Source organism: Primulina tabacum, chromosome 9, assembly GCF_025594145.1.
Source record: "Primulina tabacum isolate GXHZ01 chromosome 9, ASM2559414v2, whole genome shotgun sequence".
Classification (NCBI taxonomy): Eukaryota; Viridiplantae; Streptophyta; class Magnoliopsida; order Lamiales; family Gesneriaceae; genus Primulina; species Primulina tabacum.
The window spans coordinates 33,196,053-33,220,143 of NC_134558.1; the positions used below are offsets into that span (position 1 = coordinate 33,196,053).

A 24,091-nucleotide genomic window follows, 5' to 3' on the forward strand; every position below is an offset into this window, starting at 1 on the left:
ATATAATAAAATGATATTTTATCTCTATCTACATTATATATTAATAAAATTACAAATTAATAAATAAATTATATACAAAACTAAAATATATTTTAAATTACTATTGAGTCTAATATTTGGCATTTTTTCATGACTTTCATATCATACACTTTTTTTTTGAATTCTTAACGTAGATTTCAAAACAGTAAAGTGGTGATTAAAGTTGTTTCGATCTTCCGACTCTGTGTTCCAACGACAAATATTTATTATAATTATATTTTATCAGCATATTAAAATATATTGAGCAATATATATGATTTATTTATTGAATCTTAATTTTATTATTATACAAGATTAAATCACTGAAACAGGAGTGAATTGCCTTTGATAAGGAGCGTCATTTCTAAGTATATATTATAGTTAGAAGTTCAAATCTTGGATTTCTATATGACAGTAAGTTACCTTCAGTTTCTGTCTGTGAATAAACAAAGAGGTGTAAGGAAGTTCAGTAGAACAGCTTCACTTGATAAAAGAAGTGGTATCGGCCTTTGTTTTGAAGTCACGATGAATCAACAGTCGAAAGAAAAGATTGGATTCCAAAAACGATGAAAAGAACTCCACCAGAGAGTGCGATCTACAGTCAAGATATAGTTTTGAAGTAAATGCAGCCAGGATTGTCTTCTTATATATAGGAGCAAATGTACTATAATTGTCAATAAACTTACTATTTTCTCGGATATTTGAGTAGCCAGACTCTTCCCTCCGAAGACTGCAGCAGTGGTACACAAAGCTTGTCCTCTGACATGATATGAACGAAATCAAGCATGATTTACTATACAAAGCAAGTTAATTTTACCATCTTAATTACTACCAGCAAGAGAGCAAAAAATAAAATAAAATAAATATACTGGTAGGATGGTAGCCCATACGTGATTAAAGTACTTTTCCCAATCAGTTATACAGATGAACCTTATTTTCGTCACAAGTAAACTTGAGCACAAGAAAACTTTAGAAAGGTATTAATTTGTAACATATGAGGACACTAGACTAAAATTGTTAGTAATAAATGATATACGTGAAGAAACATTGCACGCAGAATGGAGGTGAATGTAGCAAATTAGCAATTAGTCAAGTTTATGCTCGAGTCCACAAATGTTTACTAAAACGCGTAGCATGAATTATATATGCCATTTAGTCCCTAACAGATCCACATGATTCGAACTTACAGGATTCCACCTAGAACAACACCTAATGGATTCTCATCTGCAGCCAAACCTATTGTAGCAAGCTGGAAAATGGTTGTGGTTGACGTTAAACAAGCATCCTTATCATGCAAAGTAACCAAAAAAATATCCCCTTCAATATGGACATACCTGACTCTTATCACCCCATTCCCCAAAGAAAGTAATGGAAAATGCCTGCAGCAAAAGAAATCGAATTATTTAATTATTAATATGTTGGTTTTTACATTCCACTTATAAAAGAATTAGTAAAGAACCTTCAGCAAGATAGGCGACAAAAATTGAGTAAGAAAAGGTCGGTTCTGCTTCTTCAGATCATCAGCATCCTGGAACAGAATACAAAAAGATATCCTGGATTTAATCCATTATCAAATATTAAATGGCAGATCTCACGACATCAAAGAAAATGTCAGATCTCAATTCAATCAGATGAGAACCTTAATTACTAAATAAGGAATCTGGTCAACCAAATATAACTTGTATCCTCATCACCAGAGAACATAATTGAGATTTTATACCAGTTTTTGCAGCAATCATTTCCACTAACACAATAAGTTCCAATTTGGTGAAGCATGTGACAAGAATTGACTATACAAGTTCTGCCATTGGATACACTAAATCCTAAAACAAGTCATGAGTCTTATTGTATGATTTTGCTGCATAATGTGTTTCTAGAGTATTGGTGTGTTTCCAATGTATTGGTCGAATATAATATTAGAATAATACAATCTATTTTTGAATATTTAGTTTGGGGCACTTGTATTTCAAACAAATCGAAATTATAGGGCGATTAACCAGCCTTACACAACCAGGTCTACCAAGTGAACTGCAGTTATAAGCCACTCTCACCAGGAACGATGATCTTTAGCACTAAAATATAACTAATATACAATAATTTATGCAACTTGAAGCAGAAGGTTTATTGACTTACCTTATCATGCTCTTTGGTTGCTCCACCATTGATTTTAAAATTAGCATTCTAGCCATGCCATTGAGGTAAAATGAGTGAGCTTCAAATATAATTTCAACTATGCGACAAAACAAGAAACAACCTAACCAGTTCTTTTTCAACTTCATCAAATTCCTCAGTCTCCCTGTTAGAGAAAGTGAAAACATTCACAAAATACCCTGAATGGGGAAAAAATCGAACAATATCAAATTTCTACCACGCAGCAGGGCAGTAAAGCAAGAATAAATGGATAACAAGTAAGTACCCTTCATTGAATGCATCCCATAAAGACCACAAGCCAAACCCCAAAAACACAATGTCGTGATGTGATGAGTCCATTTGCGTGAGATCTGCATAGATAAGAGTATAAAGCATCTGTATGTTTATCATATAATCATGACAACCAACAATAAAAATACCATAATGAATAGTCAACAGTCCCCAAAAGGAGATATCAATTCTCCCATGGTGTCGGTCGCATGCAACGATTATCAAGCCAAGCATGCACACTAAAAGAAAAAGAATTATGACCTTAAAGGCGAAATCCCCAACCCTCAAATAAAAATCCATGAATGTGCCAAGTCGTGTGATGCCTAACACAGGAACATAGAGTGGATAGAATCAAAGAATCAACCAACCCATAAAAGCACCAATTGTCTTATTTTCAAACATACTGATACATAACCAGTTGCTCTGATTGTGATCCTCCATGGAATAGAACTTAAAAGGTTAAATTTTTAAGGGTCAAGCACTCACTTAAACATACCAGAACCAATATTTTCGATGGGGGGTCCTTCATCCCCACAAAAGGGGAAACCCAGTTGTGTGAATAACCACGTGCTCTTGGTATGTTTTAATATAATGTCAATTTGATGATAATCCCCGGGCCACAATACCATGTAGTGTCACTTAGAATAATTACTTGCCTAACATCTTAGTAAGTCTACAACCGAGATAGTACATATAAGGATAAATCGGTTTGACGAAGGGCAAGTTTTTTATGCAAACGTGAGCTAAAAAGGTAAATATCAGCATGCTTTGCTGTAATCTTAGTTGTAATTCTGTTCATTAAGAGACACGATACTAAACTCAAGATAGAAGTCAAATCATATATTCTAGAATCAGATGTGATGTTATTAAAACAATTATGCAACTTCAATATAGCTTTAATGTTTTTTTATTAGGAAACATTTCCTCCATATTTATCCCAATAAATTTTCACATTATATAAAGATGTTATTGTGTTTTAAACAAGGCCCGAGGGTAATAAGAATTTTAGCCCTTTGGTCGTTTTCCGGTAGATGTAGGCATCGAGACCGAACCTCACAGAACATATGGTCTATTGTGGTTTCTCTTTATGATATTTATATAAATATTCTGCATTCAACCACCTAAATTAGAATTTAACGTTGCAATTTCTCTTAATAAGAAGGTAAAATGGAATTTCAAAATGCATACCAGATTTGGAGCAGCCCAGCCAACAACAGCTGATAAAACCGTCATGACCTAGAAATCAACAAATATTCCATGTCACTTGAGGGACTTGAAAAATGGACAAGCACAAAAAGTAAGGAGTTTTCAGCCTAGGAGAAGTATACAAAATCGTACGATCAAAGCTACAAGGCATCCAGACAACACAAGTCTTCTGGGGTGACGCATCGCCAAGATCTGAAACAAGTATGCTATCGTCAAGATTTTTAAAACTGAAGTTTAATGCAAAAACTAAGGCAGTTTTCATTAAACCAGGGTACACTTTCTTCAAAGGAGGACAAACTTTATAGTTTCTATTCCGAAGGGTCATTTCCTTCTATTCCAGATAGAAAACAACTTAAAAATCACCATTGCATTTATCCAAAGCCAGTCCAATTCATTACTAATTTGTAGTCAGTAAAATTAGAAAGAAAAGGGCAGACTCCACGAATACACAAAAAATTTTCTGTCACGGAAATTAATTCCAAACACCTCTGCTTCCAGCTGCCACCCGGCACCAACATGCAAGCTAATGATATACAATTCACACCAAAAAAAAAAAATAAATAAATAACAATTATAATGTAGTCGACATCAACTCTTATTTCAACATTGAAATTTCGATATCAATATCCAAAATACTTGAAAATCAAATTCTCCAAAAACAACCAATCATAAAAAAATAAAAATCACTCCAATAAAAATTGTGGAATAGAAACTAGGGAAAAAAAAAACATCTTACAGCAGCTGCGAAAAATGTCTTGTCCCCGATCTCAGATAACACGGTCATCGCCAACTACTTCGTAAATCCCTGAAACAAAAAAAAAATTAATTACTTGGTTGACGAAAACGTAGGAACCAAAGACAAGAGGCGAGCGTTACTTGAACAATAGAGGAACCCATTTCGAGCGAAACCCGAAAGGCAAAAAATTTCTGGAGAAATCAGTGATAGTTTTATACGTGTACATATTGGTTGGTAAGGGAAGGGGAGCTAGTTAGGTGAACGAGTGTTGAGATCCGAGTTCACTCAGTGATGAACGCAAATCTGTAGACAGTCTTCATTATATACCGATTACCGGGTGAGTCTATGCCATACAGCAAGATGCATCTCCAACCCATCTCTGTTTTGGCGGAAATCTCCAAAATAGAGTATGGGTTGGAACACCAACCCAACTCCAAATACAATCTTCATTATCCTTCAAAAATGGAGGATTACTGTTCATTTGAAGATCAATATGGAGATTCCATCAAATTATTAAAATGCCATCATAACAATTGCAAAATAGTCCTTTTGTATTTTTATGTATTTGTTTTGCTCCATTTTATATTATTATATATCAAATTAATTAATAATTAATTTTAATGTTAAATAATTTTTATATTTAGTTAATTTATTTTAATTTTTTTATTATTTTCATGAATTAATTATAAGTATTGTTTATAATAATCATGAAATGGAAATAATAAACGATAATATAATTTATGTGTTGTTCTTTAAACCATATGTGTTGTTTATATTTGTCGTGATTTATATTTTATGTTTATATTATGAATGTTGTATCTTGTCGTTTATGTTTGTCGTGTCAAAAAAAATGTTTTAATTTAAATAAATTGAGTTTAATACATGTTTTATTGTATTATGTTTATCGAATTAATTAAGTTTGGTTATATAATACATTATGTAATTATATGTGTGTTTTTTTGAAAATGAAAAAAGAAAAATGGATTATTTTGTAATATTTTTAGAGGATATGGGTTGGAGAAGGTTTTTAAAAATAGAGATCACGGATCTCTATTTTAGAGGATAAAATAGGATATGGGTTGGAGATGGCCAATCCGATCGGGACAGATAGCTTTTGGGGTATCGGTTACCCAACCCGATCGGGACAGATAGCTTCTTCTTTTTTTTTTTAACAAAATATCATGTTGTGTTTATTAATTTTGGGTTGATGTCAGCTTTTTTGGGTATCCCAGAAGGTTTTAAAATTTAGTTCCAGCTTAATGATTAAATATCATTTCTTTAAATTTTTTATAAAAAAATATATACCCAATCAAGTATTGACCACATTAAAGTCATTACCTTACTTTTAATCACATATTGATTTGTTGATTTGGAGGATTTTTTTATGTCTAAAATTTCCGGCACACGAAGTCGGCATAGGACGCTGTCCGAACGTTTTCGAGAACATTTTCGGGTACCCGAAAGCCGGGTAGTGAATTTTTCTACGTCAGGTTCGGGTAATATAAATGATGCCCAATTTTCGGATACCGGCCCACCACTATGTTCAACGGTTTGCTCGATTCGATTTTGATAAATTTCAGTTTTGTTTTTTGGTTTTCGATTTTCCAAATGCCTAATTTGAAAACCAAACTATTTTATTTTGATTCGATTTGATCTTCTTGTATTATGATTAATAAATTTAGCTTTATATTTTACTAATCAACTACTAGCAGTGATAATAACTCTCGTTCGGGGAGGGTCTAGGTTTATGAGACAAGTTTAAACCCAATCGATGGGTCTAGAAACGAGTCCGATATGGATTATATATATATATATATATATATATATATATATATGTATAGTAGATCTTTTATGAGACAATATTACAAAGTAAAAAAAAATGGTTTAGAGTAGAAAAAAGATGCTTTAATTCAAAGACAAACATGAAGTCTAAATAAGTATTTCACAAGCAATAAGATAACGCAACAGACATAAGTAGAAGAACAAGTGAATCAAAATGACAATATTGATGAGAATCGAATGAACATCACAAAGAAGACCCAAAACATATACTTTTATATTCATGTCAAATACTATAATATTTATGTCAGATGAATAAATACATATGAATTTTTAAGATTTGAGAACGTCATTTTTTATGCTTCCCTTAGATATCGAAATCTTCTCTCCGACACTAACCAGGGGTCATCGATTTCAGGTGAAATCTGTTATTCGATGCTATTTTGTTCATGTACTCTATTTTTGGTTAATGTCTGCCTAGGTAAAGGTTTTTTAGTTTCCTTCTATTTTGTTTGATACAAGTTTAGCAAACTGTGTGATGTCTTATATTTATTTTATTTGTTTGGATTCCGATGTTTTTTGTGTTTTCATTTCTCTTCTTCTTCATTCTTCTGATTTTTATTGTCTAGGAAGCTTGAAATATAAGATTTTTGTATTAGGATGTAATTTTAATGATTGTCTTAATTTTTTGAGTTTTTTGTTGTATAGAAGAAGCCTTGTATGTAATTGAAAATAAGTAAACTTAGATGGTTAATAGATTTAACATACACTGGATGTCCCAGATTTTGGGGTGGGGTTACAAAAGGGGAGGGGTGGGTCTCATGCCCCTTTTTTTCCTTGGCGGGACGAGTCAAGGGTTTGACCAAACCCGTGACATGGTATACCGTACCATACTGTATCGTATCGAAAATCATATATCATATCGAAAATTACGGTATAAGAAAATTCATATCTATAATATAACGAAATTTTTGGTATATCGAAAATTTCGATACATATAACTAGCATGCTGATTATACTGAAATTGTACAGTATACCAAAATTTCGGTACAGTATCGGTATATACCGTTTTATACCGAAAAAAACCTTACATTTTAATTTTTTTTATAAATTTATTGTTTTAAAATATTATATATTTTAAAAATTTTGTATATTTTTTGGGTATTTCGGTATTCTGGTATATACCGAAATTTTCAAATTGCATACCGTTACCGTACCGAAAAATTTAGTATTGTTACCGTACCGTACTGAAATCTTCGGTATACGAAAATTCGGCATTTTTTAGATACGATAATCTCGGTATACCGAAAATTCGATATTTTTTCTCACCCCTAGACATGGTCATCTATACTTTAAAAATCTTGAAAAATATCAAACATTTGATGGTTAAATAAACTAAGTAATTTAAAACAAATACAATCAAAATTTAATAACATGATTAAATATAATAACATTCCTTCGATATTTTGCATTAAAGTTTTTGCATGGGTAAATTTAACTTCTACGACTTTTTTATAATCAAATGGGAAATTTATATTAAACCAAATTATATGAAATTTATAAACAAGATTAGGCCTCTTGTGAGACGGTCTTACGAATCTTTATCTATGAGACGGGTCAACCCTACTGATATTCAAAAAAAAAGTAATATTTTTTTCATGGATTACCCAAATAAGATATTCAACCCACGAATTGATCTGTGAGACCGTTTCACAAGAGTTTTTGTGAATAACCAATAGAGAAAATTCGATAATTAGGTACGAAATATTTTTGGTCTTTACCCAGCTTAGTACTTCACGTATACTCGTCGCCTAAGGTATTGTCGGAGAGTATCTTCCATTTATAATACCCTACAACACGTCAATGACTATTTCATTAAAGTTCTCGACAATTACAGACGGAGCCAGGGGACGGATGGGTGAGACTGTCTCCCCTCAATTTTTAAATTTCATTGATTAAGAGTTTAAAATTAATTATATGTTTTCCCTTCTCTCCTAATAATTTGTTTTTGCCCATCCTAAATTTTTTTAAATTTTTTGCCTACAACATCTATTTTCTGGCTCCGTCTTTGCCAACAATGCATTCATAACCAAAATAAATGGTGCTTTCAAAGACAACAACATCAACGTTATACATCAACATATTTTCTGTGGGTTTTTGTCCAAGTCTCGTTTTCATTCTCTTGGTGAGTATTGAAGAGGAAGAGATAGATGTTTAGCTCGTTGGCATTGGAAATGGAGATCCAAAGCTGATCTAAATAACACTAGTTCATTCTTACATTTGAGTTCTCTACTTTGTACCACATTATAACATATTATATATACAATTTTTTAAACATGTATTATATGTAAAATTCTAGGTTTCATTTTTACAGTTTTTGAAGCTTTAAATCTGAAACCCAAACTGAAATTACAACAACTCAAAACCAAAACCGACAGGAAACGGTTTAAACCGATCAAATAAACCGAAATTTATGGTTCAATTTTTTTTTTTTTTGGTAATGGTACACCACTTGGTAAAAAATTATAAGGATGATTAGGCAAGTCAAATTCAAGTTTAAATAATTTGTTAAAATATTTGCGTGATAAAAAGTGTAAATCGAAAAACTATTATATACCAATAACTTCATTTTGTAAAAAATTGCTTTATTAATATTTTTTCAGACAACGACAACATTTTCAAAGTATATACATGTGTGTGTGTTTGAAAAAGTGAAAGATTATTTTATTGTAAAATTTATAGCTTCTATGTATTAATTTTGGAAAATAAATTAATTTTATATGATTCAAGATATCTGAGTAGCACGACTGTCATTAACTACAAATTTTTTTAAAAATATCGAACTTCTTGATCTTGCGATTGATATAAAGGTTAAAATTACATATTTGATTTAAGAAATTGCATGCTGGTGAAATTAATGAAGAGCTACTTATTCCTGTTAATGCAATAATTTTAATGTGGCACTTGAATTATATATACATCTATTTATGAGGAAATAATATGATATTTTGTTAGAATCAAAATTTGAATATCAAGATCATATCGTGATAAAATGGATTTAAAATGAGCATGATAAAGACCATTATGATGAAACTAATCCAGGCCCAACCTTTATCAAATTTGCAGCCCATTCAACGAACTTTTTCATCGACTTATTACTGTCTCGATAATGAAGATGTTTGACAGAGATATAATTAATTGAGTAGATCTATTGTGAGACGGTCTCATGAATCTTTATCTGTGAGACGGGTCAACCTTACTGATATTCACAATAAAAAGTAATACTCTTAGCATAAAAAGTAATAGTTTTTCATGGATGACCCGAATAAAAGATCTGTCTCACAAAATACAATCCGTGAGACCGTTTCATACAAGTTTTTGCCTAATTTATAAGTTCTGAAATTTTGTTTAATAATATTTTCTTAAAATAATTTACAAGGTATCAAAATAAGCTGTTTGAGTGTTTTTAAGCTATTAAAAACAAGTTGGATCTCAAACTTATTATTTTTTAAGATATGCGAACACGAAGATAAATCACAAGATCGATTATTAATAATAATTAATATTTATCATTGTTACTATTATTACATGAATTATAACTAATATAAATATTATTTTATAATGTTATGACTTAATCTTATATTATCAAACACAATTAGAACTTTAAACTTCACTGTCTTATTTTATCAAACATTTTAAAAACTTATTTTTAAAATAAGATAATACAATTTATAAGCTCGGAAAATAACTTATAATATATATAAGAACTTGTAACTGTTTTAAATGATAACTTTAGCCAAACAATGTGTGACTACTCGTTAATGAAACTATGTCTATATCTAGATTTATTTGTAGAGATGATTTTCTATATTTCATTATTTAATTTTAATCCTCAAAAATATTTTTTATCACATTTTTATATTTTTTCCTAAATAATTACCAATTCTAGTTCATATTTTCATCAATATTTTTTTTTTAAAAATCCTATTATATTATATCACTATCTATAATTCAAAATTTTAAAATATTTGATACCCAAGAGATATGTTCGACTCACTCTTGGTAGCTCGAGGGAATTCAGTCCAAATATCCAAATTGCTCTAGGAGAGCATCTTAATGATTAAGGTTATCATAAGTTCACCTCAGCCACTCGGATCCATTAGGCCATCTGAGAATCCACATTGGCCTTCATTTATTTAAATTCGTTGGGAGGTCATATGAGAGTTCACCTCAGCCGAACTCTCATACTTCCATAATATCGTCGACCGGAAAGGTGTGGCAGACCTCCCGAGCCAACCTCGCAACAGGGTCTGAGCCAACCACCCAGAACATATTATCGCATTGATTGAGAAAGTCTCAGCAGACCTCCCCCATAGAAATCTTGGACTCGCTCAGTACACGTTAGACGAGCCCATGTCTCAATGAGCTCACACTCACATATATGAATATGTAGTCCGCATAAATAAAGTTTGTAAAGATTTAATCTAACCTCATATACGATTCTGAGAATCCATAGTCCAACAGATTTAGAGCCCTATAAATATCAGAGTTTTAGTCGTCAAAGAATTATACTCACACAAGGACTCTTCTCCATAAAAATCAGGTTCTGGTCATTGTTTATTCATTCATAAATTCACTAATCCTGAACACACACAATACTCTCACTATTTTCTTATTCTCTGAATTGAATGTAGAAGGGGTCACGCTGGAACAACCTTTCGCCCCCTCTAACGTTTCTGCTTGTGTTTTCAAATTCGAAGGTCTGACCCGAACTTCCAATGCGAGATACGACCTCTCAGTACCTCTCACAATTTTCATCAACATCAATATTCATATATTATTTACTCTCAGTAACCTTTGCATGGTGAAAAATTTTATTATCGAGAAGAAAAAACAAACTTATCATATAATGCATTTAAAAAAATTGAATTGTATCCTTGCCTGGGAATATGATTTTGTTTCTGGGAAGTTCTTTATACATATATATATATCTTTTTGAACTCCAAATTGAAAAATAAAAATCAAATTTATATATATATATATATATATATATATATATATATATTCCTTAGGGAGGTCTGGATAATTGGTATTAGGTGATCCCGGGTCATGGATCAGGTTAGGACAAGTCTTGGGCCAATCTGACAAATAGCCGAGCAAATGAATGCCCGAGACATCATCCTCCCAGATCACCAGAAGCCCGGGATTCCAGACGAGTTCTTGGGTGATGGCTTTTTACTCGGGTTATCTCGATAATAGCACATCACTCGAGTACATAAGTATGAGATATCTTATATTGGTAATCATTAGTATCAGAACCGCATGCATTTGACAAGACGAAATGGAAAGTTTGGCATGTTAGAAAAGTAAGGTATGAGCAACCATCTTGCTATAATTAATAAGTGAGCACTGAAAATAAGGTCATTGATTTTTTCTATAAATACCACGTTTATTTAAACATTAAGGCATTCATTCACATACATATATCTCTCACATCATTTACTCTCTATATTTTGAAACACCATTGGCACAGTGTTTGTCTTTGCTACATTGATTTTCTTCATTCACCTGCTGACTTTAGGATTGGAGTGATCACGTCGGACACAAAAATAAAAATGATTTTTATCTCTTCTATGACGAAAACCCCAAACGATAGAAATATCCAAAATACACTTAAAAAATAAAGTCGTTTTTAAATTCGATTTTTTCACTGTTTGGTGAATCTATGTACGAAAACGTGGTAAAAGTATAGGTGAAGAAAGGAACAAGAAATGCGACACTATCTGACAAAAATTTATATATGTGTCGTTAAAAGAAGAGTGACGTTTCTTTGACAAAAATATATGTAGACGGCTACTAATTCAGCATCGTATTTATCTCATCAAATCGAGCAATCGTTGGGAACTTTTTAATTTTCACTCCGAATCTTCTTGCGAGGAGGTAAATATCAATTGCAAAAAATTGTGTGAGACGGTCTTACGAGTCGTATTTTGTGAGACGGATCTCTTATTTGGATCATGCATGATCAAAAATATTATTTTTTTATGTTAAGAGTATTACTTTTTTATTTTGAATATCGGTAGAGTTGAATTGTCTCAGAGATAAAAATTCGTGAGATTATCTCACAAGAGACTTATTCAATATCAAAATGCCAATTTCAGCACATACCCAAATCAAATAATTGGTTCTTCATTGCATATAAAAATCTTTTTTAAGATTTCATTCCGACAATTTTTAATGTTCATGCAAAATAAGATCTAACTGAAAATATATATTTATATATTTTTGTCACTATAATAAAAGTAGTTTTGAGATTATCCCATTTTTAATTGAAAATGTGGATTTGATTTTATATCCAAGTAAATAAATTTTGTATGTTTCTTAAACTTAGATTATGTAAACTTTTTCTTAATTTAATTAAAATTAAAAATATGATATGATGTTAATTTTGCTTCTATTTTTAGATAAAAAAAAATCAGCACGAGAACCACTTATTTATAACATCAAAATAAATAATATTAAAATTAATAGTTATTTTTTAAAAAAAATTAGACCTGAAAGAAACAAATTAAAATCCAGCCTGCCGGCGGGTCAAACCCTAAAATCTGGCATAACCTCGACTGCAGAGCTAGGTCGCGTAGGCGCGTGTAGGAGCGTACGGCGGCCGAAATACTACCGCGGTGGCATGCGGGTCCCGTACACTTTATTCCTCCGACACGGCCTGGCGTCTAATAACAGCTGCGTACGTAGATGCAGGGAGGTGCAAGATTTGCAGGGTTTTTTGTGGTTGCGTTGAAGCAAAGACCCTATACTATTAATTGTCCATTTAATTTCTTCTCCTAACTTTCTTTAATTGTATTCCTACCTTGCGGCCCTCCCCTAGCATCACTATCCCATCATCTTTTCCAGCATTTTCATTTAAAATGATACGCATATTTTATATATATGTGTGTGTATTAAAGTTTGCATAATACCTTCCCAGAGCATGCCACATTCCCCATCCCAGTATAATTCATCACTCGGGAACAGCTTTCATTAATTTTTGGACAAAAATTTGTATGAGACGGTCTCACGGGTCGTATTTTGTGATACAGATCTCTTATTTGGGTAATCCATGAAAAAGTATTACTTTTTATGCTAAAAATATTACTTTTTATTGTGAATATCATTAAGATTGGCAAAAGATCAGTTGACATTTAATTTTTAAACGTCATTCGAGTTTTAAGGTTGCGAAAAATAGTCCAAAGTGGATTAAAACACACTGTTTTCAATAAAAACCACTCCACATTTGCAGTTAAAATAAATATGGGATGCGTAACTAGAATTTATATTAGGTTTCATTTTGATTCAAGGTTTTGTTCGAGTAATAAAAAACAAAAGCTGGATTTAAAATGACTCTGAAAAAAAAAATCGAAATTCATTAATATGGATTAAAAAACCACTAAGCATGCATGAGCGTAAAAGAATTTTAACCTATGAATTTAAAAACCATTCAAATGAGGTTATTTAAGGATTTAAAATCAAAATTCAGTAAATCCGACTATCAAAACACATCCTTAAATTTTGTTCGTATGTATGTATAGAATGATATGTTTTCAGTTTTCTGGATTGATTACAAAAAATATTTTTATTTCCCATATTGTGATTCGATCCGGTGGAGCCCCCGACTCGGCTCATCTATTTCACCAGGATCGCATCATTGGAATGATGTGATCCTGGTGAAATGGATGAGTCGGGTCGGGGGCTGCACCGGATCGAATCAATAATGTTGTTCAGCAAAATGAGCAAAGTAGATGGATTCGATCGTGACCTGCAAAGAAGGAGATGAACTCGTGAATGGGCACCGGAGGGGTGTCCGGCGCGACCACTCCGATACTTAAGTCAGCAGCTAAATAAAGAAGAACACAAGCAATATATATGAGAATATATGCGTGCTTGAGAGTGCAAGGATTCAGAGTGCTTTAAATGAGACGCATACCTACTATTTATAGGAAGGGAAATCAAGGATTACCTCGATTTGCGCGTACACCTACCACTCATGGCCTTTGATGTTAACTTACTGTCAAGCCACCCTACCTCTGATAGCTTCTCTGACACGTCAAACTCCTGTATCTGACAGATAAGATAGCACTTGAGTGCGGCACTGTTATCGAGGTAGCCCGGGTGATAAGCTTCTCGGGAGATGGCTCGAGAGCCCGGGCATCTGGTTGCCCGGGGAGAATATGTATCGGGCATTCACCTGCCCGGCTTCTAAAGAATTCATCCTGAAGGTATGGTACCAGTTACCAAGTCTCTTTGAACTATGTACTTATGCTAGAAGGTCATGGGTTCGAGACTTGAGGATGTATCACTCCACCTACCTGGTGTGGAGAGTCCTATGAGTAATGACACATGTGGAAAGTCCGTGAGGAAAAATGTCCTAGAGGGAACACAAGATGGGACAAGGTCCCCGAGAAAGCCCAAGATCGGGATAACCCATGGTCGTTACAACAAAAGGCGTCTTTTAAGAATATTTTTTAAAAATAAAAAGTCAGTTGTTCTTCATTAAATAAATTTTATATTTTTGTGTTGATTTTATATGTTTCCATAAACCATGAAAAATTAAATAAAATACTATAAAGGCTCATCTTCCACTTGTGGCGTCTTGGTAAGGTGGTGGAGGTCCATAATGCATAAACTCTTAATAATTTTGATTTTGGATGCTTCTTCTTTAATTACCATTTCTATGCATTCTCGCCCTATCAAAATATGGCATTTTGATTTTTCTCAACGGTTTTATGAAAAATATATTGTTCCAAAAAAATCATATGTAAAAATATTTAGAAGAATATAAGCAAATGATATGTAAATAGGATCGAGTTGCAATTGTCGCTTAAAAAAAAACTATATATGACGATAATAACGTAATTCATTTTAAATCGTATACTAATTTCAGCGCTACTTTAGGTAGCATGAATAATTATTACATCACAACAATATACATAGTTAATTTTAACTTCTCAAAAATATGATTTTTCATATAAATATATTCTATTTTATTAAGATTGATCACATGATAGTAACTACCTAGGAGGACACCAATTTTTTTTTTCAATTTTACCCTTATATGATACTAATATTACATTTTTGTTTTTTGTTATTTTGTTTTTTTTTTAAATTTCAACCCACACTTTTATTTTTTATTTTTGTTATTTCAACAATTCAAATATCAATTTAGTCACTCCATAAATTGTCATATTACACTTTAGTCCATCGATAATGATAAAAAAAATTTGTACACACTCATCGCGTGTGGTTAGTAACTAGTATATATTAATGGTGTGTGGGGTAGACGGGTAGTCTTGAAATTTTAATATTTATTGGATGTTAGAGATTGGACTAATACAAATAAATTATTTAAGAAGTGTTGAAATTTAAAATAAAATGTAATAATTATGGTAGGACGTAAAGTATGAACACATAAAAATATAGTTCAATTATTGGGAAAAGCTACCTCAAAATTTTTTATTCTTTGTTTTTAAAATTAGAAGCGAGCCAGAAACCGAATTTTATATCTATCCAAATAATAATGTCCACAGAAGTTTGAAGATTGATTAAAACATTTCAGCTGCGTATATAATTTTTTATTAATTTAATCAATAATTAGATGCACCATATATTTTAGATCTTAATGCATACAACCATTTAATGCTAATTACCAATTAGTCAATAACATTGATTGGATATCTCTTTGTTGAATAATTGTAAGTTTTGGTGATTTAACAAATTATATAGTCTAAGAGGAAAAAAGAATATTAATGAGAAGAAATTTTCTAAAGTATCTAACTGATTACAGAGCCAGACTAATAAAACATAAGATACTGATAACCAAATCGATTGAAGGATACCTATGAAGCCTAACTGACAGTCTATCTACGTCGATTAATAAGTCTAAATCCAATCATTCAATGAAGAATCAGTATAATCAGTGATAACATATCAGAGCCCAGCTGAAATAAGGGATAAAGTTTTCCGTACCAACAGCTACTGAATCTTAACAGAATGTCAGGTTCCTGCGCACTGCCAGGCACTACAAGAAATTTCATAATCAACGGTTTTTAGGGTTAATAACAACGGTTCTGTAAAACCGTTGTCTTTGAACGTTTATGACAACGGTTTCATGAACCGTTGTCTATTAGCGTGTTTTTTTGGACAATCGACAACGGTTTTAGAAAACCGTTGTCGATTAGCGTGTGCTTAGAATAAAACACAATATTATTTAGCGACGGTTTTAGATAAACCGTCGCGAATGTTAGCGACAGTTTTAACTATATCGCTTTATATAAACCGTTTGTCATTAGCGACGGTTTAGCTTAAACCGTCGCTAATATTCGCTAATTTGAAATTAGCGACGGTTTAGATAACACCGTCGCTACTTTTCGCGACAGTTTAGAATAAACCGTTGCTAATATTTGCGAAGGTTGTCAGCAAACCGTCGCAAATTCAAAAATTCAATCCCGCCTATATTTCCCTCCATTTTCTTCCACCACTCTCTATAAATACCTGCAAATTCGCTCTATTTTCTTCCACTTCACTTCACAACACTTAAAATTTTTCTCAGTTACACGATTTTACAACTTCACAACACTTAAAATTTTTATCTCTTACACGATTTTACCACTTCACAACACTTAAAATTTTTATCTCTTACACGATTTTTTTACCACTTCAAAACAATTAAAATTTTTATCTCTTACACGATTTTATCACTTCACGACACTTAAATTTTTTTATCTCTTACACGATTGTACCAATTCAAAATACAGATTTATTAAATTCTTAATTTTTTTTTATTTTAACTAAAATATTAGTGACAGAATTCATGTATAAACCGTCGCTAAGTAGAGACAGTTTTGCACATGTATACCGTCGCTATATTTAGCGACGGTTATTAGTAAACCGTCGCTAAATTTAGCAACGGTGTAACAAACAGTCGCTAATTATTGACGGTTGTTATATGCTTTCCGTCGCAAATTATGGTTGTCAAAACCGTCGCAAATTGTAGCTACGACAACGGTTTTTTTCAACCGTCGCAAATTGTAGCTACGACAACGGTGAAAAAGCGTTGTCTTTGGGCGAACCATTTAACAACACTGGCTTTAACAGTTTTAGAAATTGTAATATTATTTTGAAAATATTTTCGTTGCAGATTATGCTATAAATAGATCTGTTGAACAAGCTACGAAGGTTACACAGTTACATAATATAATCGATCTTTGAACCTTTGAAAGTAAACCGATCTTTCTGAAAAATCTCTCTGAGAGCTAGCTATACTAAAAAACCATCACACGTAAATAAGTTATTATCTGATCATTGTAAGGATCAAATTTGTACTTAGAATTTTCTTGTGAAATTTGTGTAATTGAGAGTGATAATTCTTATTGCTCATATCATTTTATGTTGAAGTTTACTAAGAATTTCAGTCAGGAAGTATTATGTCCTACTGAAGTGGATAATTTCAAATTTTTTGTAATTACTAAAATCTTTTTGTGTAATCCTTCCGTGAGAAAGAATACACAACGTAGAAGTATTAAAGTCTCGGAACATCCAGAAACAACTTCGTGCCTATTTACTTATCAGTTTATCTACCGTAAATACTATTCCACAGAACCGGCCAACTGATTTTCTTGATAAGTCATTTGTTCGAACAATCTCATCCAATATGCTTTCACACGGTTCATACTAATTGACTTACTGAAAATCCAAGTGACAAAAATAAAATTTCAATATTTATAACCCAACCAAAATATTTGTTGAGATAAATTAATTAACTCTCTAAATTTATTTATATGCTAACACTGTTGTTTATTTCACGACTTAAAACCTCTTATCTGAACGTACTAAATGTTATGATGCATAAACAGCGATATATTTTATAGTTTATCTAGCTTGTCTCCTGAGAAAAAAATACAGGTGGGGTGGTTTTTTCATATAAAAAATCTAAATAAAAGTTCTATTTAAAATGGTTGGAGACAAAATAACATGAAAACATAAATGTAAAATATTACATTAGTTGAATATTTAAAGGTATTTTTTTAAATGATAAAAATATTTTATCAATATATCAAAAATTAGTTATTTTCGAAGTTTAGAAGAATTTCAGGGAATCATTCAATGACGTAACTCCAAAGTCCATTCCAATACAAATTTAATATGCATTGTTGTTATTTCTTTAATACTTTCCATGCACCTAATTTTCCCAAATAACCATAGGGTGTATTTGAATGGACCTACTTTTTTTTTAAAAAAAAAAGTAAATTTTTTTTATATATAGAGAAATATATTTTGAGCCAAGACATGCATGAACTCCGTTCGGATTTGTAATTTTCAGCAAAGACTTTTTAATTTTAATAATGATAGTGGTTTTAGATTGTATTCTGGATGTAATTTTCAGCAAAGACTTTTTACATACAATCATTAAATTGAGTATTTAGATATTATGCTAAAGGTAAAGTGTAATAAAACTAATTTTTAGATTGTATTCTGGATGTAAAACAAATGCTTTCGATTTTTGATTTGATGCAATAGATTTGTCTTAGAATATTTTTTAAATTATTTTTTCGGCTTGAAGTTTTTGAAACCTATTTGATTTTTTTTCAAAAAAAATGGTCACACCATATTTCCTGTTTGGGGCATGATAATCATGAAACTCTTTTGAATCTTAAAATATCAAATTTCTCTGCATCATTAATGTTTTTTTTAATATGTTCGATGTATCTTTGACTTTTCAAGACAGTGTGAAATATTACTTATTTTTACCATTAAACTAAAAACTATAATGGTTAATCAATTTATAATTTTATTTTCTTATAATATTTGTTACAGCATAAAATACAGTTACTTAGATGTTAATAAGTCGAGCTATTAGGCCCATTAATATTTAGGCTCATTAATATGAGGAAGTACGTGTCTATCTGTCAATGATGTTTCATATCCTTAAGATAGCAGTCTTACAATTTCTCCAGTCTTCTGATAACCTGAAGTACTTGTCATCGTCCACACACAAGACAACAACAGCCCCCTTGGGGGTGAGCAAATGCTCCGTATGGAACAACCATAATATATACAACATGTATCTACATAAAGATATAAGATATGCAATGCATGCATGTCGTTGAGATATCAGGTCAAATGTCCATCAACTGAGCAAGTATCGCAACCAATCGAATCGCAATCAAATCGATGTTCGAGTTAGTACATCTGCCTCAGTCAAGTATAAAGGAATATTCGTATGATAACGTCGGCAAAACGCTATCAAATCCCATATCTCGACCAATCAATCATAAGAGTCACGAATTATTATGTTTTTAAGGGCATAAAATGTCAAACATAGCATCGTGTTCCAAACCACAGAATCAAAATTCAATGATATAACGGTATCCAAGGATCATAGCTCAACGTGCATGTCATGTATCGATGTATGTATAAAATGATGTGTGTTAACAACATATTTATTTTATATTGATCTATCAATCATGAATGTCGTGTATACCACATCAACTCAACAAATAAGGCAAATAAGATATCGCATCGTGTATGCCACATCAACACTTAAATTTATGGGAAATTGTTTTTTTAGTTATGTATGCTTTATTTTTTGTGATTTTAATTATTTATATTGTTAAATTTAAATTTAGTCTCTTATCTTTGTTTTTTTAATATATAATTTTGATATTTTTTTGACGTAGCGCTGATGTTGCACAAATTCAAAGTTGATATGGACCGATGTCTACTGTGCAAGTGTGCAACATCATCAATCCCGATAAAAAATAATAAAATTTTAAAAATCAAAAGATCCAGAACTAAATCTGAAATTTTATAAAATTGCTAGGAAGAAACATAGAAGAACAAAACTTTTTTTTCCTCATAAATGTATTATATTTATGCATTATTTACTCAGTTAATTTATTTGAGATAATTAAAATTAAAATTACAATTAAAAATGCTTTTCATGTTAAAACTCGTATTAATCTCATTTTGACGTGCTTCACGTTTTTTAAAACTTTCGTAAAAAAACTATTAATTTTCATTGTATGTATGGATTGAGTCGATCCATCTAACATATATAAATATATAAGATAGTATCACAGTAGACCTACTGTTAGTTTCATTTCATAAAATTGACTTGTTAAAAGTTCTAATATGAGTTTTGTTGCTTGTTATATGGAGTAGAATCTTTTCCGACAAATTTCTTTATTTTATTTTTCTTAAAGAAACTCCCAAAAATAACTTAAAAATTTTCATTTCAAATCTTTTCTTTTGTCTCCATTTTTTTTTACTTTTAATTAGGGGTGGAAATGAACCGAATTGAATTGAATATGATAAAAAATTAAATGCTCGAATTCGGCTCGAATTAGTTCTATTCTTGTTTGAGTACGATTCGAAGTTAAAATCTTTTGTTCGAATTAAAGCTTGAATTCGACTCGAAAGATTCGAACATGTTCATAAAATATTTAAATTATTAGTTTGAAAACAAATATTCTAAATGTTCGAAATTTAGTATTTAATATATAATTATATTAATAAAATATTAAAACTAACGAACAATTTATGAACTATTGAAAAAAATAATTTGGATTTAAAATTGAGTATAAAAAAATTTGAATATTGTCAAATTTGACTCAAATTCGACAAACTCGACCATAACCAAATATTTTTTACGCTCGTCCTCTCAATTATCGAACAAAGCTAAACGTGACTTGACAGCAAAAACCATTATTGATGTATTTGTCGTTAGGCGTACCGTTCCAATTTATTTAAAACTAAACATTGACATATTTGTTGGCTGACGCATGCATGATGCTAAGGAATTATTTAAATTAATAATTAATAATAATGTCAATTTTGGCAATTTATGTCATGTTCCATTTTCGTTTTTCATCTGACCAATGAAAATTAAACAAAATTGAAAACTTGTTTTTGCTCAATTTTCATATTATCTTAAATTTATATTAATTTTATATAAAAAAACGCATTAACTTTTAGAATTGACAAGTGTTCTTTAATATACCATATATTCATTTTTGCATTTGTTTTTATATTCAGATTAATTATTCTTTGTTAATTTATATTAATAATAAAACTTTAATAAAATTATAATTTTTATTGAATTAGTTAAATTTTTACTACTAATATTTTATTATTTATTATTTTATAACTAATATTATATTATTAATTTATCTCATATCATTTATGGTATTATTGTTGTTTCCATTATTATTTTTTGTTGAAGATCGAAGTTGAGTTTAGAGGGGGGTGAATAAACTCTACTCGTTTTTCCTTTCTTTTGATGAGGTACTAAAATCCTGTTAGAGATAGTAGTTTATCTTGTTGCGTATACCTTCACCTAGATTACAATTATAGGTGCAGAAACAATCTGATGAAGTAAGTGAAAGACAATAATAACAGTAGGCAGTAGTTGTTTATGGAAGTTCGAAGATGAAATCTTCTACGTCTCCCCTTCTCCTGTTTCCAGAAGGTATAACTAAAAGACTTTGGATATTACAGTACAACTCTTGTACACACCCACTTCAGAAGGACTTACACCTTTGCCTACTGAAACTCTTAGTTACTCGACTCAAAAAGTACGTGATACAAAAGGTTCTGAAAAGACTCTTTTCAGATTACAAGCTCTTCCTGATAAAGTATAAGTGTTGCAAAAGATTGTGAAGAGTGTAAGAATCAGTAGCACAAGATGATCTTCAAAAGATCAGATATTTGCTATGAAGCGTGTGCTACTTTTCTTTGTGTTGAACTCAAAGTTATCAATGAATTTCGAGGTTGTCTCGTTGAGTGAAATAGCGTTGATCCTTGAAAAGATATTATGCGTAGAGTTCTCTCTTTTGTAAGGGTTTGTTCCATGTATATATAAGCGACTGAGTTCAACGTTTATGATCAGAAGATGTCTTCAGATTTCTGATAGAGTCAGCTTTATTACCAAAAAAAGGTTCATGCAGAAAAGCTATAAAACAATCAGTCCTGTTTTATACTAAACTCGGTAAAGTGAATTAAATGACTCCGTATAGTATTTAATGCTGCAATTAATACTAGTACTTGGTAACTTTAACGGTAACATTTAAAGTAGTCACGTTAGGCAACATCTTCTACTGATTCTGTTTTTCTATCCTTTCGACTGCTTTTGTTTTACTAGACCAGTGGCTTCTGATTTTTTTTTTTGTCTACTGTTTTCTTAAAGAGTGCTGCTGGTCTGCTGGTTTTTATTTTCATCGCCATAATTAATTCATGTCTATCAATTTCCCCTTTTGTGGTGATGCCAAAACCTAAACAGTAGGAAAGCGTTAAATAACAGATAATCAGTTAGCAAAAGGATAATATCAATGAAATTAACACAGTAAATTGTCAATCAGTTCCAATGTCCCTGTAAATGACTTCTTCATCTTGAGGATCCTGAAATCTTCTATCTGAAGGTTCAGCTTCTGATTGCCTTAGTTCTGCTTTAGATGAATCTCTTCGTTTTTCTTCCCCCTTTTTGGCATCAGCTGCAATCACATGGGCCATAAGATCATTCATTCTTCCAGACAAGTTTTGAATGTCATTGGTTAACATTTCCAGATACGGAGCTTGAGTAGAGATACGATCATTGAGAGTAGTGAGAGATTGAGTTTGAGAATCAATCTTGGCATCCATTACTTCCATGGAGGTGGAAAATGATCGAATGAGATCATCATGCTCGGTGAGTCGATTTAGTATATCAGTTTGAGCAAGCACGATGTGACTATGATTTCTCGATACAGCTTGTCTGAAAACAATGGTTTCAGCATGCATTTTCTCCACGGATTCCGCCGTTTTATATATTTGTTTGCTCATTCGTTCTCTGAAGATCTGAGCACCACTAAATTCTGATATGCTTTCACAGGACATCCGCTTGACTAAATCAGACAGGTTATTGAGTTCCCTTTGCAGAACGTCAATCTGAAACTCCAAATTGAATGATTCTGATTCAGGTGAGGGGGTTCGCGCAAGCATGCGTTGCCTCATTTCAGCAGCGCGAGTGTCCGTGAGAGTTTGAACAAGATCAGTGACAATCAGTGCAGTAGAGACTTGATTGGTGGTGAGGGAAGTGGTGTCCATCACAGCAGTAGAAGGACCAGGGTCAGCAGAGGTTTCATCTGGAATAGCATAAACATTTGGTTCGGCAGCAATTATGGTAGGAACAATCTCTTCATCAGGAGCAACCAAGTTGGAGACCAAGTTCTCTTCTGTTGGAGCAACGGCAGTAGGTGAAGCTGATTGTTCTACAGTTATGGGTTCAGATTGCTGGTTCAGAAGAACTTTCATTTCAGCTTGATGAGCAGCAGAAAATTTCTCTAGATTTGGCAAAATAGATACATCATCTGATTCTGCCATATGTTGTTCTGCGGTTGGAGAGGGTGATTGTGGCAATGAAGTAGCTGGAACTGCTTCCTGAGTAGTAGGGGACGTGGGAACAATTGACTCAATGACTTCTTCAACGGAAGCCAGTTCATGCACAGACAAAAGAGATGATGACTGAAGAGGCCTTGTTGGTGATGCAGGAGTACTGAGAACAGAAGCTTTTGGTGAAGCTGTAGTCCGTTCCTCAACTGTCTGGATCTGTGGAATGTCTGAAACAAGGCCGACTTGATATTCAATTGGCTCGCCAAAGCCCTTTTCTTGATCAAGAAGTTGCTCACTCATCTGTTTCAATTTGTCAGTTAGAATCAGAATGACGTTTTGATCCTAAACAGCAGTAGGAATTGTAGGATCAAAATTTGATTTAAGAATTTTCAGAACTGATTCCAACTTCTGACATTTCAGTTGTTCGAGGATGTAGCTTCTTCTACGCAATGCCTCGATTACATTTTCTGTTTTGGCAAGCTGAAAGACCCTCTTCTCAGCATTCATTATTTTCCC

At 31.9% G+C, this 24,091-nt stretch overlaps 1 protein-coding gene across 3 annotated transcripts; it reads right to left on the reverse strand.

Annotated features, from left to right (window-relative positions):
* Positions 1-330: 330 nt before the first annotated feature.
* On the reverse strand, positions 331-4,713 carry LOC142555324 (GDT1-like protein 4). Of its 3 annotated transcripts, none has more exons than XM_075666143.1 (12): positions 4,522-4,710; positions 4,382-4,450; positions 3,778-3,837; positions 3,628-3,675; positions 2,435-2,519; positions 2,278-2,348; positions 2,152-2,199; positions 1,478-1,546; positions 1,353-1,397; positions 1,206-1,267; positions 705-777; positions 331-613 (listed from the first exon to the last, which is right to left on the reverse strand). In XM_075666143.1, exons 2-12 carry the CDS (start codon positions 4,427-4,429, stop codon positions 539-541), a joined length of 684 nt encoding a protein of 227 aa, XP_075522258.1. In that variant the 5' UTR covers positions 4,430-4,450; positions 4,522-4,710; the 3' UTR covers positions 331-538. The 3 variants fall into 3 exon arrangements, with proteins under 3 accessions (XP_075522258.1, XP_075522261.1, XP_075522259.1); XM_075666146.1 differs by having other exon boundaries at positions 2,278-2,314; positions 4,522-4,707; XM_075666144.1 differs by lacking the exon at positions 1,206-1,267 and having other exon boundaries at positions 4,522-4,713.
* Between the last annotated feature and the right edge of the window lie 19,378 nt (positions 4,714-24,091).